At 41.5% G+C, this 14,533-nt stretch overlaps 1 protein-coding gene across 1 annotated transcript; it reads left to right on the forward strand.

Moving 5' to 3' along the window:
- Positions 1 to 1,536: 1,536 nt before the first annotated feature.
- Positions 1,537 to 2,387, forward strand: LOC116249843 (uncharacterized). The gene has a single exon (XM_031623140.2). The coding sequence runs from the start codon at positions 1,643 to 1,645 to the stop codon at positions 2,168 to 2,170; it is 528 nt and encodes a 175-aa protein (XP_031479000.1). The 5' UTR covers positions 1,537 to 1,642; the 3' UTR covers positions 2,171 to 2,387.
- The last annotated feature ends 12,146 nt before the right edge of the window (positions 2,388 to 14,533 follow it).

Raw genomic sequence — 14,533 nt, forward strand, 5'->3', positions numbered from 1 at the left:
GAAAGATGGCATTTTCCTTTCTCACTCTTGATGTGTATGGATCTGAGTGCACACGCAGATCCGTGGGGTTTTGCAATTTCTAGCCGTAATGACCAAAATTAGACTTTCCATGAACATGATGTACGAAAATGTCGATCCTTTGCTGTTGCATCGCTAGCGTTAATGGCTGCCCCTCTAGGTTTTGTTAAATGGACGTAAGACAGACTGAAGAAGTAAACGTTCTCACCGAATAACAAAGTTATAGGTTCTATAGATCTTTGAGGGTTATGTTAGAACCACAAGATTTGTCACTACCTGTAAGAAAACGTCATTTGCTGTGCCTCTCCGAACCGCCTTCCATGTAGTTTGATTGTGCAAATATCTATAAACACATACAGAGCTAGAGAGGGAGAGGGAGAGAGAGAGAGGTAGACACACAGCTAGAGAGGGAGGGAGGGAGAGAGAGGGAGGTATATATATATATATATATAATGTTGGATGTTGGTAGATGGTTGAAAATTTAAAATCTATTGCTGAAAGTACGAGAAGCCATTGTTAAAAGCACCATGAATTGTTGTTATATTATAGTCTGTAGTTAATGATTTTTTAATGATTCAATTTTAATTTTTAACCATCCAGTAGCATCTAGATTATGATTAGAACTTCTTTATATAATATATATATATAAGAAATACAAAAGAAATTAGTCAATACAAAATCCTTTAGCTGTAAGACATTTATGGAACCATCTTGGTGATTGATTTTTTTCAAGTTGAATGGTTGAAAGAAAATAAATGAAAAAAAATTGATAACGAATGACACATCACTAGATAGCCCATTGCTTTTTTTTTTTTTTAAAAGAAAAATTATTTTCAATCATCCATCTTAAAAAGATGGACAACCAAAATGATTTTTTATGAATCCCATACTTAATGGGTCTAGTGTGTGTATATATATATATAAAATTTGGTATATCACATGCCAAGGACAAAAACCAAACCTTTTAAATTCATACAAAAAATATCTTAAATATTATAATGTGTTTATAACATAAACTATGTCTTAGTTTAAGTTGTTTTTAAGGAAATCATCGATTTTTATACTAAAACGCTTTGAAGTTATAAGAGCCCTTACCCTTTTATTGCTATGGGAACATGTTAAACTTAGAAAAATGACTGTGTATGGGTCTCATCAAACGTTCTTTGTTTTGGTTCCTTGTGGATTTCCACCCCACGAGCTTCCCGATCGACGATGAAAACTGTTGCCGTGCAATGGAAAATTCCATGTCTGGAAAGGGGGACGCGAGCTTCCAAGGAAGAAAGAAAGATGGCAAAATGAAAACATGTCACTGTTAAATGCTAGCTTACCATCATCGTTGCTTGATGGAGCTTCAAGAGGTGGACACTATTCATGGACTGATGCAGCCGTTTGATGTCGACCATGAACTCACCATTTTTCATTAATGGAGCTTTAGTGGAGAGTCTTTGGACATCTGGGTGGCCGACTACGAGAACTAATCTACGTAGCCCCGGAGCCTCATAAATTTGTCACCTGCCTTTTGGATAAGGGAGCCAAAAGGCTTCCCTCCTTCCATGACCACCCAAAAAATAAGAGGCCAGCGTCTGGGTGGTGCTCCGCCCATTGTTGCCGTCGAGACACCACCATGGCCATGCCAATGGCGCGGCTGCTATGGCTGCCTTCGCCGAAGGTCGTCCCGTCAAGCAGGCAACTCGGTGGACTTCCGGCACTTGGAAAGAGGCCGTCCGTTGGGTTCAGGATCGAGAGCAAGGTCCGCACCAAGGATCAAGACGAAGACAGCGGCAGCAGTAGCAGCGAGGTGGGGATCTTAGGAACGGCAGCCATTGCTTCTGGTCTGATCTCCAGCCCCGTAATTGGATGGTCCCTGTACACGCTTAAGACCACCGGCTGCGGTCTGCCGCCTGGTCCCGGCGGCTCGATCGGCGCCTTGGAGGGTATCAGTTACCTGGTGGTCATAGGCATCGTTTCTTGGTCCCTTGTTACCAAGGCAAGGACGGGGACAGGGCTGCCTAATGGGCCGTATGGCTTGCTGGGTGCTGTTGAAGGCCTTTCTTACCTCGCCCTCCTGGCCATAGTCGTCGTCTTTGGACTGCAGTTTCTTGATCAAGGGTTTATACCAGGCCCTCTTCCTGGAGATCAGTGTTACGGCTGAATGCCAAACGCCTCTCTCTCTTTCCCTCTCTCTGTCTTCGCTAAAATGTATTTTCCTTCTTCTCCATCAGGGAGAAGTCGAGGAAACATGAGTGGGAGTTGTGATTATGCTGGATTATTACGTATTGGTAGCGAGCATTACAGATCGTTTCTTGTTTGTTAAAATTACTGTGGCACTCTCCTGCTTCTTTTATCAGTGGTATTCTCGCAGGCACTAATGCTCAGGTCTTGTGGTAGTTGCCGTCTAAAAATTCCTTTTCTGTCTTGGTGATTGCCACCTGCATGACGGAGTTCAAATGCTTGACACAAGCGCTCGGCTGCAGCTGTGGCTTGTAGCCTTTACATCAGCAATGATAGAAATTGTAATGCCCACGATTTTCTTTCTTTTTTCTTAATTATGGGAAACGCTAATATGGGTAGACAATTCTAAACGTAGATTTAAATGATAATGGAAACTGCCAACTTGATCATAAGGAGAGGCAGTTATGAAAGAAAACAGATGATTTCCTAACTGAAAGGAATAAAAAAAAATGAGAAGGGAAATCAAGAGGCCGTTTCCTTGCTTGTGAGAAACTGAAAAAAATGGGTATAGCAATAAGGGAGGCTCGTAGAGGGTTATTTAACCTCATTTTCCAGAAATTGATCACCCCCTTTTGCCGCAGCCATTGAGGAGAACGTCCAATAGCAAGGAATTTGAGGGAAAGAGGGAGAAAGAGAGAGATCGATCTTCATCTTTGCTCTCTTGTGGTTGAGATTAAGGAACGGGGTTGTTGCTGAAAGTCAATCTCGATTAACAGGTATGAGAAATTTCAGTTATGAATAGAGCATGAAGCCGTGTATTTCAGATTTCTTATAGAATCTATGTCTATGTGGATCTATGTATTTTTATGCATAAATATGAATCTATGCATGAGTTATAGTTATGGATGAGACATGAAGCCTTGGTATTCTTGCTTGATTTCTGGTGGATAGATATAGTTATATTCATGTTATAATAATGAATCTCTATATTTATATGCCTAGATGTGAATCCTCGGTAAGGTGTTTTGATGCACGATGTTAAGCATGCTAGATACAGATATGCAGTGGTTGTGTGTATTTTCGTTTGAACTGTGAGAAACGGAGACTACATCCAACGTTAAATCAGAGCATGCATATCTGCGATAAGGGCTGCATCAGAAAATTTAAACCGACTACAAAAAAAAATATATCAGAACCCTCACGAAGGGTCTGGCCATAATGTATGCAACAAAAATATGAAGGAGGAAAACTCGGTGGCCTTCCCGGACCTTCTGTCATACGAAACAGAAAACAAACAAAAGAAGGGCAGTCCGAGGCTTCGCCGGCAGAGGGCAGGCTTGCTCTGCTCGTCTTAAGTTAAACCTAAACTCAGTAACAAATAAGAGAAAGGGAAGGAAGTGCCGCCATCAATGAGCGGAATCGGTCGCTCGTCTCTCCCGTAGTTGCAGCAGAGGCGATTTGGGGAAAGAGATTAACACGACATTGAAGACGCAGGCTTCCTCCTGTCGCTCCTCCTTGCTGCCGATTTATCCACCTCGCAATAAAAGTGGGACCGAAGAGAGACGCATCTGGTTCGGGAGGTCATCTTCCTCACAGTGGTAGAGTGGAGAAAAAGAAAACGAGAGCAGAGGAGGCGGCGGCAGTTGGGAGCGTCGGACGGACGGCAGGCGCAGCAGTGGAAAGCCAAAAGCTAGACCTCGCGCGAGACGGAGAACTTTCCCTCTCTGGTTTTGATTGAGGAAGAACGGTGGAAGCCACCGTCGGTCGAACGAAAGGAAGGAGGCTCGTGAGGAGAGAGAAAACGAAGCGGTGAAATGAAAGAAAAACGAGCGTAGTTCATTTTTATATCAAGTAGGAAACATTTCAAAACGGGTCCACTAATTAGCAAAATATTCAGATAAGCTGTTATACATTTTATAACTTCCATGCCGCAACGTTTTTGCTGAAAACCTCTTCAAAAAGAGGTTTGCGAAAGTAATTTTCAGTAAAAACTGGGTATTTAATATGAAATCACGTTTTGGTACCCTCTCAGTTTCTTAAATTTTCAAAAGGGGGTTTTCTTATATTTGTTTGTAATTTCGAAGGAAAAACGTAATGTTATGCATTATTGCTCTGTGGTACCTTTTGTGTTATTTAAATTTCAGGAAAAGGGTGTTGAACTCTCTTGTCTTGAAATAGTGATTATTGTGTTAATTTGGATGTGATATGCTTGTACCGTTGCAAGTCTATTTGACTTTGTTCTGTTACCATTAAATCAAGATATGAAATGGCTTATTTTTGTGGTCTGGAAAACCGAGCCCAAGGGCGGTTTCTGTGAGAGGTACTAGACGATGTCTAGCATTGGCAAACCCTCACTTTTGAAATTCGAAGGCGAAACGTGGGCTTTGTGCGATGGTTTATGCGAGTGCGAGCTTTCTGTTTTACCCAGTGTTTGGTTTCGTCCCGGGAGGTAGTGGTCACACTCCTCTGGCTGTACTGGAGGGCCCACAGGGTATTGGGCGGCACAAGGGCTCGGGATTTTGTTCTGTTTCTGTTTGGGAGCGAGACTCCTGGTCTCTCCACCCGGGTTCCTAGAGAGACCATGCTGCTGCAGCGGCGATCTGGGATATCTCAGGAGGCTTCACTTCAGGTGCCCTCGATCCGTTGGATCGCCTGGTGAAGAGATGTTCTGTTCTGCCCGTGAGTGCCCACGGGGATTTCTGTTACTCGACACGATGACCATGACATTGTCAGAGAACCACGGTTGGAAGCCTACGAAATTTTGGAGGTTGTGCACACCTCGTTCTGTCTTTGATGATGTGATATGTGTTAAGTTTTGGAAAACTTATGGTTGTAGTTCACAAGGACTTTTTGGAAGCGTTTTACGAAACTAAATATTATTTTGGGCCATGTTTTCATTCATGGCTGGATTTTCTCATACTCAGAGGAATTCTGACCCTTCTTTCTATCTCTACAGGTAGTCCTTGATAGCTTTTGGCTTTGGAGCGACGACCTCAGTCTTGTGATGGACGGGCATTGGCATTCTGGGCACTGCGTCGGTTTTGGGGACTTGTGTTTATTTTTGTTTGGGTCCAAGTATTTTATTATTGAAATAAAACAATGTCTGATTTCTTTATGTTCTGGTCATGACTCAATATTGCTTCCGCTATTATAGAAATGAAAAGAAAATTTTTGGTGTCAAAAAGTGGGTCGTGACAACTTTGGTATCAGAGCACGGTGTCTAGAGTCAATGTCTAATGCCAATGTCGATCACAAGCAGAGGTAGTGTCATCCGAGCAAGTTAAAGAAGGGTGTTTTTGATTTGTTGTAAATATTGAGTTTTGACGTTTTATATTAGTCCAAAATGGTTGTGTTTTTACTGTAGCTTTTATGGATCTCATGAATCAGATATTTCACGAGTACTTAGACCGATTCGTTATAGTGTTCATTGACGATGTGCTAGTGTACTCAGAGTGTGAAGCAATGCATGCGGCACATCTCGAGATAGTGATGAAGATATTGAGATAAAATCAACTGTATGCCAAATATTCCAAGTGTGAGTTTTGGCTGGACAAAGTGAATTTCTTGGGACATGTAATCTCGAAGGATGGAGTAGCAGTTGATCTGGCCAAGGTGGATGGTTTGACAGGTTATTACAAAAAGTTCATTAAGAATTTTTTTTGAGAATTGCAACCCAAATGACTAAACTACTACGAAAGGGAGTGGAATTTATGTGGACAAATGACTATTAGAAGAGAACGTCAGAGCATATGCCTCTAGACAACTAAAACAACACGAGAAAAACTATCCAACACATGATTTGGAATTAGGAGCTGTAGTATTTGCACTAAAAATATGGAGACATTAACTCTATGGTGTGGAATTTGAAGTATTTTCTGACCACAAATCCCTCAAATATTTGTTCTCGCAGAAGGAATTAAACCTAAGACAAAGAAGATGGCTGAAATATCTCAAAGATTACGACTTTGAAATAAAGTATCATCTAGAAAAAGCCAATGTGGTAGCTGATGCACTCAGCAGAAAGACGACTGTTAAAACTAGTGGACTATTAATGCAGACATGGAATTTGGTGGAAGACTTTGAAAAATGGCATCCATTGCGAGATGATAATGGAAAGGTGAAGTGTGCATGAATAATTCGAGATAGTTTCCTTGATGAAATTATTGACAAACAAAAACAAAGCTCTGAATATGCGAAGTTGAAACTTGAGTGTCACAAGAAGGAAGAAACTCTTTATTCTGATGATGACGATGGATTTGTGTGGTTCAACGGTAGATTGTGGGTTCTGAATGATTCAGAGGTGAAAAACAAGTTGCTTGATGAGGCACACAAAACAAGATACACCATACATCCAGGAAGCACAAAGATGTATCAAAATTTAAGGATAAACTTTTGGTGGCCAGGAATGAAGAAAGAGATTGCTGAGTTCATCTCACGATGCTTAGTGTGTCAACTGGTTAAAGTGGAACATCAGAAACCAGGTGGTTTGATACAACAGATAAAAATTCCTCAATGAAAATGGGAAGCCATCACCATGGACTTCGTAGTGGGGTTACCACGTACTCGACGACAACACGATGCTGTTTGGGTAGTGGTAGACTGCCTAACTAAATCTGCACATTTTCTTCCGATCAAGATTTCACAATCACTAGAAAGTCTGGCAGATTTGTATGTTGATGAAATTGTGAGACTTCATGGAATCCCTAAATCAATAATCTCTGACAGAGATCCAAGATTTACATCCAAGTTTCGGGGAAGGTTATAAGAAGCGTTGGGAACAAAATTGAAACTGAGTACAACATTTCATCCGCAGACAGATGGATAGTCTGAGCAAACCATCCAGACTCTTGAAGATATGTTAAGAGCTTGTGTTTTGCAGTGGAAGGGTGAATGGGACAAACATGTGAAGTTGGCTGAATTTGCCTACAACAACAGCTATCACTCTAGCATTGGAATGGCTCCGTTTGAAACTCTTTATGGCCGACCTTGTAGATCACCATCATGTTGGACAGAGATAGGAGACAACAAGATTGAGGATCCTTTGGTGATTCAACACTACACTGATCAAGTCAATATGATTAGAAAGAAACTTTTGGCTGCTCAGAGTCGACAAAAGAGTTATGCAGACCAACGACGAAGAGAGTTGGCTTTTGAAGCAGGAGATCATGTCTTTGTCAAGATATCACCCACCAAAAGTGTTTTTCGATTCGGAAAGAAAGGAAAATTGAGCCCAAGATACATTGGTCCATTCGAGATTTTGGAAAAAGTTGGAGAGGTTGCATATCGAATTGCACTTCCACCGCAGTATAGTCATGTTCATCCAGTATTTCACGTGTCGATGTTAAGGAAGTATGTACCTGATCCTTCGCATGTGATAGATTATGAAGAAGTCGATTTGCAAGAGGACTTGACAACCGAGGAAAAGCCGCTTCGGATCATAGATCGAAAGGAGCACGTATTGCGAAAGAAGACTATCCCACTAGTTCAAGTGGAATGGTAACATCATGGGATCAAAGAATGTACGTGGGAACCAGAAGAGGGCATGAGAAACAGTTATCCCCAATTGTTTGAATAAGGTACGTTTAAATTTCGAGGACGAAATTTCTTTTTAGGGGGGAAGGATGTAATGCCCACGATTTTCTTTCTTTTTTCTTAATTATGGGAAACGCTAATATGGGTAGACAATTCTAAACGTAGATTTAAATGATAATGGAAACTGCCAACTTGATCATAAGGAGAGGCAGTTATGAAAGAAAACAGATGATTTCCTAACTGAAAGGAATAAAAAAAAATGAGAAGGGAAATCAAGAGGCCGTTTCCTTGCTTGTGAGAAACTGAAAAAAATGGGTATAGCAATAAGGGAGGCTCGTAGAGGGTTATTTAACCTCATTTTCCAGAAATTGATCACCCCCTTTTGCCGCAGCCATTGAGGAGAACGTCCAATAGCAAGGAATTTGAGGGAAAGAGGGAGAAAGAGAGAGATCGATCTTCATCTTTGCTCTCTTGTGGTTGAGATTAAGGAACGGGGTTGTTGCTGAAAGTCAATCTCGATTAACAGGTATGAGAAATTTCAGTTATGAATAGAGCATGAAGCCGTGTATTTCAGATTTCTTATAGAATCTATGTCTATGTGGATCTATGTATTTTTATGCATAAATATGAATCTATGCATGAGTTATAGTTATGGATGAGACATGAAGCCTTGGTATTCTTGCTTGATTTCTGGTGGATAGATATAGTTATATTCATGTTATAATAATGAATCTCTATATTTATATGCCTAGATGTGAATCCTCGGTAAGGTGTTTTGATGCACGATGTTAAGCATGCTAGATACAGATATGCAGTGGTTGTGTGTATTTTCGTTTGAACTGTGAGAAACGGAGACTACATCCAACGTTAAATCAGAGCATGCATATCTGCGATAAGGGCTGCATCAGAAAATTTAAACCGACTACAAAAAAAAATATATCAGAACCCTCACGAAGGGTCTGGCCATAATGTATGCAACAAAAATATGAAGGAGGAAAACTCGGTGGCCTTCCCGGACCTTCTGTCATACGAAACAGAAAACAAACAAAAGAAGGGCAGTCCGAGGCTTCGCCGGCAGAGGGCAGGCTTGCTCTGCTCGTCTTAAGTTAAACCTAAACTCAGTAACAAATAAGAGAAAGGGAAGGAAGTGCCGCCATCAATGAGCGGAATCGGTCGCTCGTCTCTCCCGTAGTTGCAGCAGAGGCGATTTGGGGAAAGAGATTAACACGACATTGAAGACGCAGGCTTCCTCCTGTCGCTCCTCCTTGCTGCCGATTTATCCACCTCGCAATAAAAGTGGGACCGAAGAGAGACGCATCTGGTTCGGGAGGTCATCTTCCTCACAGTGGTAGAGTGGAGAAAAAGAAAACGAGAGCAGAGGAGGCGGCGGCAGTTGGGAGCGTCGGACGGACGGCAGGCGCAGCAGTGGAAAGCCAAAAGCTAGACCTCGCGCGAGACGGAGAACTTTCCCTCTCTGGTTTTGATTGAGGAAGAACGGTGGAAGCCACCGTCGGTCGAACGAAAGGAAGGAGGCTCGTGAGGAGAGAGAAAACGAAGCGGTGAAATGAAAGAAAAACGAGCGTAGTTCATTTTTATATCAAGTAGGAAACATTTCAAAACGGGTCCACTAATTAGCAAAATATTCAGATAAGCTGTTATACATTTTATAACTTCCATGCCGCAACGTTTTTGCTGAAAACCTCTTCAAAAAGAGGTTTGCGAAAGTAATTTTCAGTAAAAACTGGGTATTTAATATGAAATCACGTTTTGGTACCCTCTCAGTTTCTTAAATTTTCAAAAGGGGGTTTTCTTATATTTGTTTGTAATTTCGAAGGAAAAACGTAATGTTATGCATTATTGCTCTGTGGTACCTTTTGTGTTATTTAAATTTCAGGAAAAGGGTGTTGAACTCTCTTGTTTTGAAATAGTGATTATTGTGTTAATTTGGATGTGATATGCTTGTACCGTTGCAAGTCTATTTGACTTTGTTCTGTTACCATTAAATCAAGATATGAAATGGCTTATTTTTGTGGTCTGGAAAACCGAGCCCAAGGGCGGTTTCTGTGAGAGGTACTAGACGATGTCTAGCATTGGCAAACCCTCACTTTTGAAATTCGAAGGCGAAACGTGGGCTTTGTGCGATGGTTTATGCGAGTGCGAGCTTTCTGTTTTACCCAGTGTTTGGTTTCGTCCCGGGAGGTAGTGGTCACACTCCTCTGGCTGTACTGGAGGGCCCACAGGGTATTGGGCGGCACAAGGGCTCGGGATTCTGTTCTGTTTCTGTTTGGGAGCGAGACTCCTGGTCTCTCCACCCGGGTTCCTAGAGAGACCATGCTGCTGCAGCGGCGATCTGGGATATCTCAGGAGGCTTCACTTCAGGTGCCCTCGATCCGTTGGATCGCCTGGTGAAGAGATGTTCTGTTCTGCCCGTGAGTGCCCACGGGGATTTCTGTTACTCGACACGATGACCATGACATTGTCAGAGAACCACGGTTGGAAGCCTACGAAATTTTGGAGGTTGTGCACACCTCGTTCTGTCTTTGATGATGTGATATGTGTTAAGTTTTGGAAAACTTATGGTTGTAGTTCACAAGGACTTTTTGGAAGCGTTTTACGAAACTAAATATTATTTTGGGCCATGTTTTCATTCATGGCTGGATTTTCTCATACTCAGAGGAATTCTGACCCTTCTTTCTATCTCTACAGGTAGTCCTTGATAGCTTTTGGCTTTGGAGCGACGACCTCAGTCTTGTGATGGACGGGCATTGGCATTCTGGGCACTGCGTCGGTTTTGGGGACTTGTGTTTATTTTTGTTTGGGTCCAAGTATTTTATTATTGAAATAAAACAATGTCTGATTTCTTTATGTTCTGGTCATGACTCAATATTGCTTCCGCTATTATAGAAATGAAAAGAAAATTTTTGGTGTCAAAAAGTGGGTCGTGACAACTTTGGTATCAGAGCACGGTGTCTAGAGTCAATGTCTAATGCCAATGTCGATCACAAGCAGAGGTAGTGTCATCCGAGCAAGTTAAAGAAGGGTGTTTTTGATTTGTTGTAAATATTGAGTTTTGACGTTTTATATTAGTCCAAAATGGTTGTGTTTTTACTGTAGCTTTTATGGATCTCATGAATCAGATATTTCACGAGTACTTAGACCGATTCGTTATAGTGTTCATTGACGATGTGCTAGTGTACTCAGAGTGTGAAGCAATGCATGCGGCACATCTCGAGATAGTGATGAAGATATTGAGATAAAATCAACTGTATGCCAAATATTCCAAGTGTGAGTTTTGGCTGGACAAAGTGAATTTCTTGGGACATGTAATCTCGAAGGATGGAGTAGCAGTTGATCTGGCCAAGGTGGATGGTTTGACAGGTTATTACAAAAAGTTCATTAAGAATTTTTTTTGAGAATTGCAACCCAAATGACTAAACTACTACGAAAGGGAGTGGAATTTATGTGGACAAATGACTATTAGAAGAGAACGTCAGAGCATATGCCTCTAGACAACTAAAACAACACGAGAAAAACTATCCAACACATGATTTGGAATTAGGAGCTGTAGTATTTGCACTAAAAATATGGAGACATTAACTCTATGGTGTGGAATTTGAAGTATTTTCTGACCACAAATCCCTCAAATATTTGTTCTCGCAGAAGGAATTAAACCTAAGACAAAGAAGATGGCTGAAATATCTCAAAGATTACGACTTTGAAATAAAGTATCATCTAGAAAAAGCCAATGTGGTAGTTGATGCACTCAGCAGAAAGACGACTGTTAAAACTAGTGGACTATTAATGCAGACATGGAATTTGGTGGAAGACTTTGAAAAATGGCATCCATTGCGAGATGATAATGGAAAGGTGAAGTGTGCATGAATAATTCGAGATAGTTTCCTTGATGAAATTATTGACAAACAAAAACAAAGCTCTGAATATGCGAAGTTGAAACTTGAGTGTCACAAGAAGGAAGAAACTCTTTATTCTGATGATGACGATGGATTTGTGTGGTTCAACGGTAGATTGTGGGTTCTGAATGATTCAGAGGTGAAAAACAAGTTGCTTGATGAGGCACACAAAACAAGATACACCATACATCCAGGAAGCACAAAGATGTATCAAAATTTAAGGATAAACTTTTGGTGGCCAGGAATGAAGAAAGAGATTGCTGAGTTCATCTCACGATGCTTAGTGTGTCAACTGGTTAAAGTGGAACATCAGAAACCAGGTGGTTTGATACAACAGATAAAAATTCCTCAATGAAAATGGGAAGCCATCACCATGGACTTCGTAGTGGGGTTACCACGTACTCGACGACAACACGATGCTGTTTGGGTAGTGGTAGACTGCCTAACTAAATCTGCACATTTTCTTCCGATCAAGATTTCACAATCACTAGAAAGTCTGGCAGATTTGTATGTTGATGAAATTGTGAGACTTCATGGAATCCCTAAATCAATAATCTCTGACAGAGATCCAAGATTTACATCCAAGTTTCGGGGAAGGTTATAAGAAGCGTTGGGAACAAAATTGAAACTGAGTACAACATTTCATCCGCAGACAGATGGATAGTCTGAGCAAACCATCCAGACTCTTGAAGATATGTTAAGAGCTTGTGTTTTGCAGTGGAAGGGTGAATGGGACAAACATGTGAAGTTGGCTGAATTTGCCTACAACAACAGCTATCACTCTAGCATTGGAATGGCTCCGTTTGAAACTCTTTATGGCCGACCTTGTAGATCACCATCATGTTGGACAGAGATAGGAGACAACAAGATTGAGGATCCTTTGGTGATTCAACACTACACTGATCAAGTCAATATGATTAGAAAGAAACTTTTGGCTGCTCAGAGTCGACAAAAGAGTTATGCAGACCAACGACGAAGAGAGTTGGCTTTTGAAGCAGGAGATCATGTCTTTGTCAAGATATCACCCACCAAAAGTATTTTTCGATTCGGAAAGAAAGGAAAATTGAGCCCAAGATACATTGGTCCATTCGAGATTTTGGAAAAAGTTGGAGAGGTTGCATATCGAATTGCACTTCCACCGCAGTATAGTCATGTTCATCCAGACCCACTCCCGGGCTCGGGCCCCTGGTTCGACGGATCCCAACCCGTCCCCTAGCAGTTTCGGTTCCAATCCTAAAAAGGCTAGGAACCAGGACAATCATCTCATTAAAGCCTCCCTTTATAAGCCTTTGAAGATCCCTCACAATCTTCGATACGGGACTAAACATCTGGGGTGTTACAATCCACCCCCCTTAAGGCACACGCGTCCGCGCGTGTGGGACCCCAGGTCCGAGTGTTGAAACTGCTCTGATACCACTATAACAACCCGACCCACTCCCGGGCTCGGGCCCCTGGTTCGACGGATCCCAACCCGTCCCCTAGCAGTTTCGGTTCCAATCCTAAAAAGGCTAGGAACCAGGACAATCATCTCATTAAAGCCTCCCTTTATAAGCCTTTGAAGATCCCTCACAATCTTCGATACGGGACTAAACATCTGGGGTGTTACAGAAATGACTCATTTACTGATATCTCATATGATGGCAACGTCTGTGTAAGCCAGTTCATGCAATACTCTCTCTAAGTTTCGTTACTTTCTGGTTGAAAGGATTTTCTAACACCTTCATGTCACTTTTGATCTGGAGTGTTTTCTCATGCTGACCAAGTAAGCTGCGTTTGAATTCCAAAAGCCATTAATGGTTTCTCTGCATCTGTTAGTAGCTGACAGTGTTTCTTAGACTGCCCAAAAGCTGGCTATTGCTCTGAGAAGTGCTTGGCAGAATATAGCTCAATGGCGACTGTTGCAGGACTTGTGGGATCACCAGTAGAAACTGGTGCCTGTCTAGACTCGCCTTCTACCTCACTTTATTGCAACTATTAGCTTATCAGGCCTTGTGATTTTGAATATAATCCGTGAACGCATAAAGTATGTGCGTTGAAATTGGGTACCACTTCGTTGGCAGGAAAAAATACGACAGAGTTGATTGTCGAGTAAGAATTTTCAACCTTAGTAACAAGAACATTAGCAGCCAGACAGTCTCGAGCTGAGTTAGAGAACATGGACTTGAATACTTTTCCTGTCCAGATTGCAGAGGCATTACGGCTTAATCGAAGATCTGGATTCAAGTTTGGACTTTAGAGTACTAATAATCTGAAAATCCGCAAGGAAGGGCCTTCAATTTCTCTCTAATCTCTACATGTTTGGTGATGTAAAACGGATTAGGAATAAACGAATCCTAATCCGTGTGGTTTAAAAATTAAGCTAGGATGATACTAAAGCTAAATTAAAGCCAAACAAACTGACTAAAACTTCAAGAAAGAAGAGAAAAGCAACAAGAACTTCTATTTCATTTCTTCAATCTCCTTCTTCGAAATGAAACCCATGCCCGTTTATATAAAGGAAGGAATGAATTTCGGATCTGAACCCAGCTGCATGTACTGTTTAGATCCAATTACAAAAATATGGATTTAGATCAATCTGCTTCTGGCTCTGCATCATTTTGGCACTCCATCACTTACATCATTGGCGAATGGTGTTGGTAACCTGATGATCAGGCAGGCACTTTGGTTCATGGCTTCTTCCTTGCTGGTCATGTTAACACCTTAGACCGTATGTGGTGCCTTGACATTCAGCTGGCTCTGATTGTGGCGGAGCCTCGCCAATTGCAGAATCTAGTGTGGGCAATCGCCCACAGCAGTTTTATTTACACATTAAAACCTTAGTCATTTTTATTTATTTATATATGAGTGCCCCTTCAAGTCTAAAATATATACTCAGACAAGGCGTTTAGCTATGCTTGCAA

Source organism: Nymphaea colorata, chromosome 3, assembly GCF_008831285.2.
Source record: "Nymphaea colorata isolate Beijing-Zhang1983 chromosome 3, ASM883128v2, whole genome shotgun sequence".
In the NCBI taxonomy this organism is placed as follows: domain Eukaryota; kingdom Viridiplantae; phylum Streptophyta; class Magnoliopsida; order Nymphaeales; family Nymphaeaceae; genus Nymphaea; species Nymphaea colorata.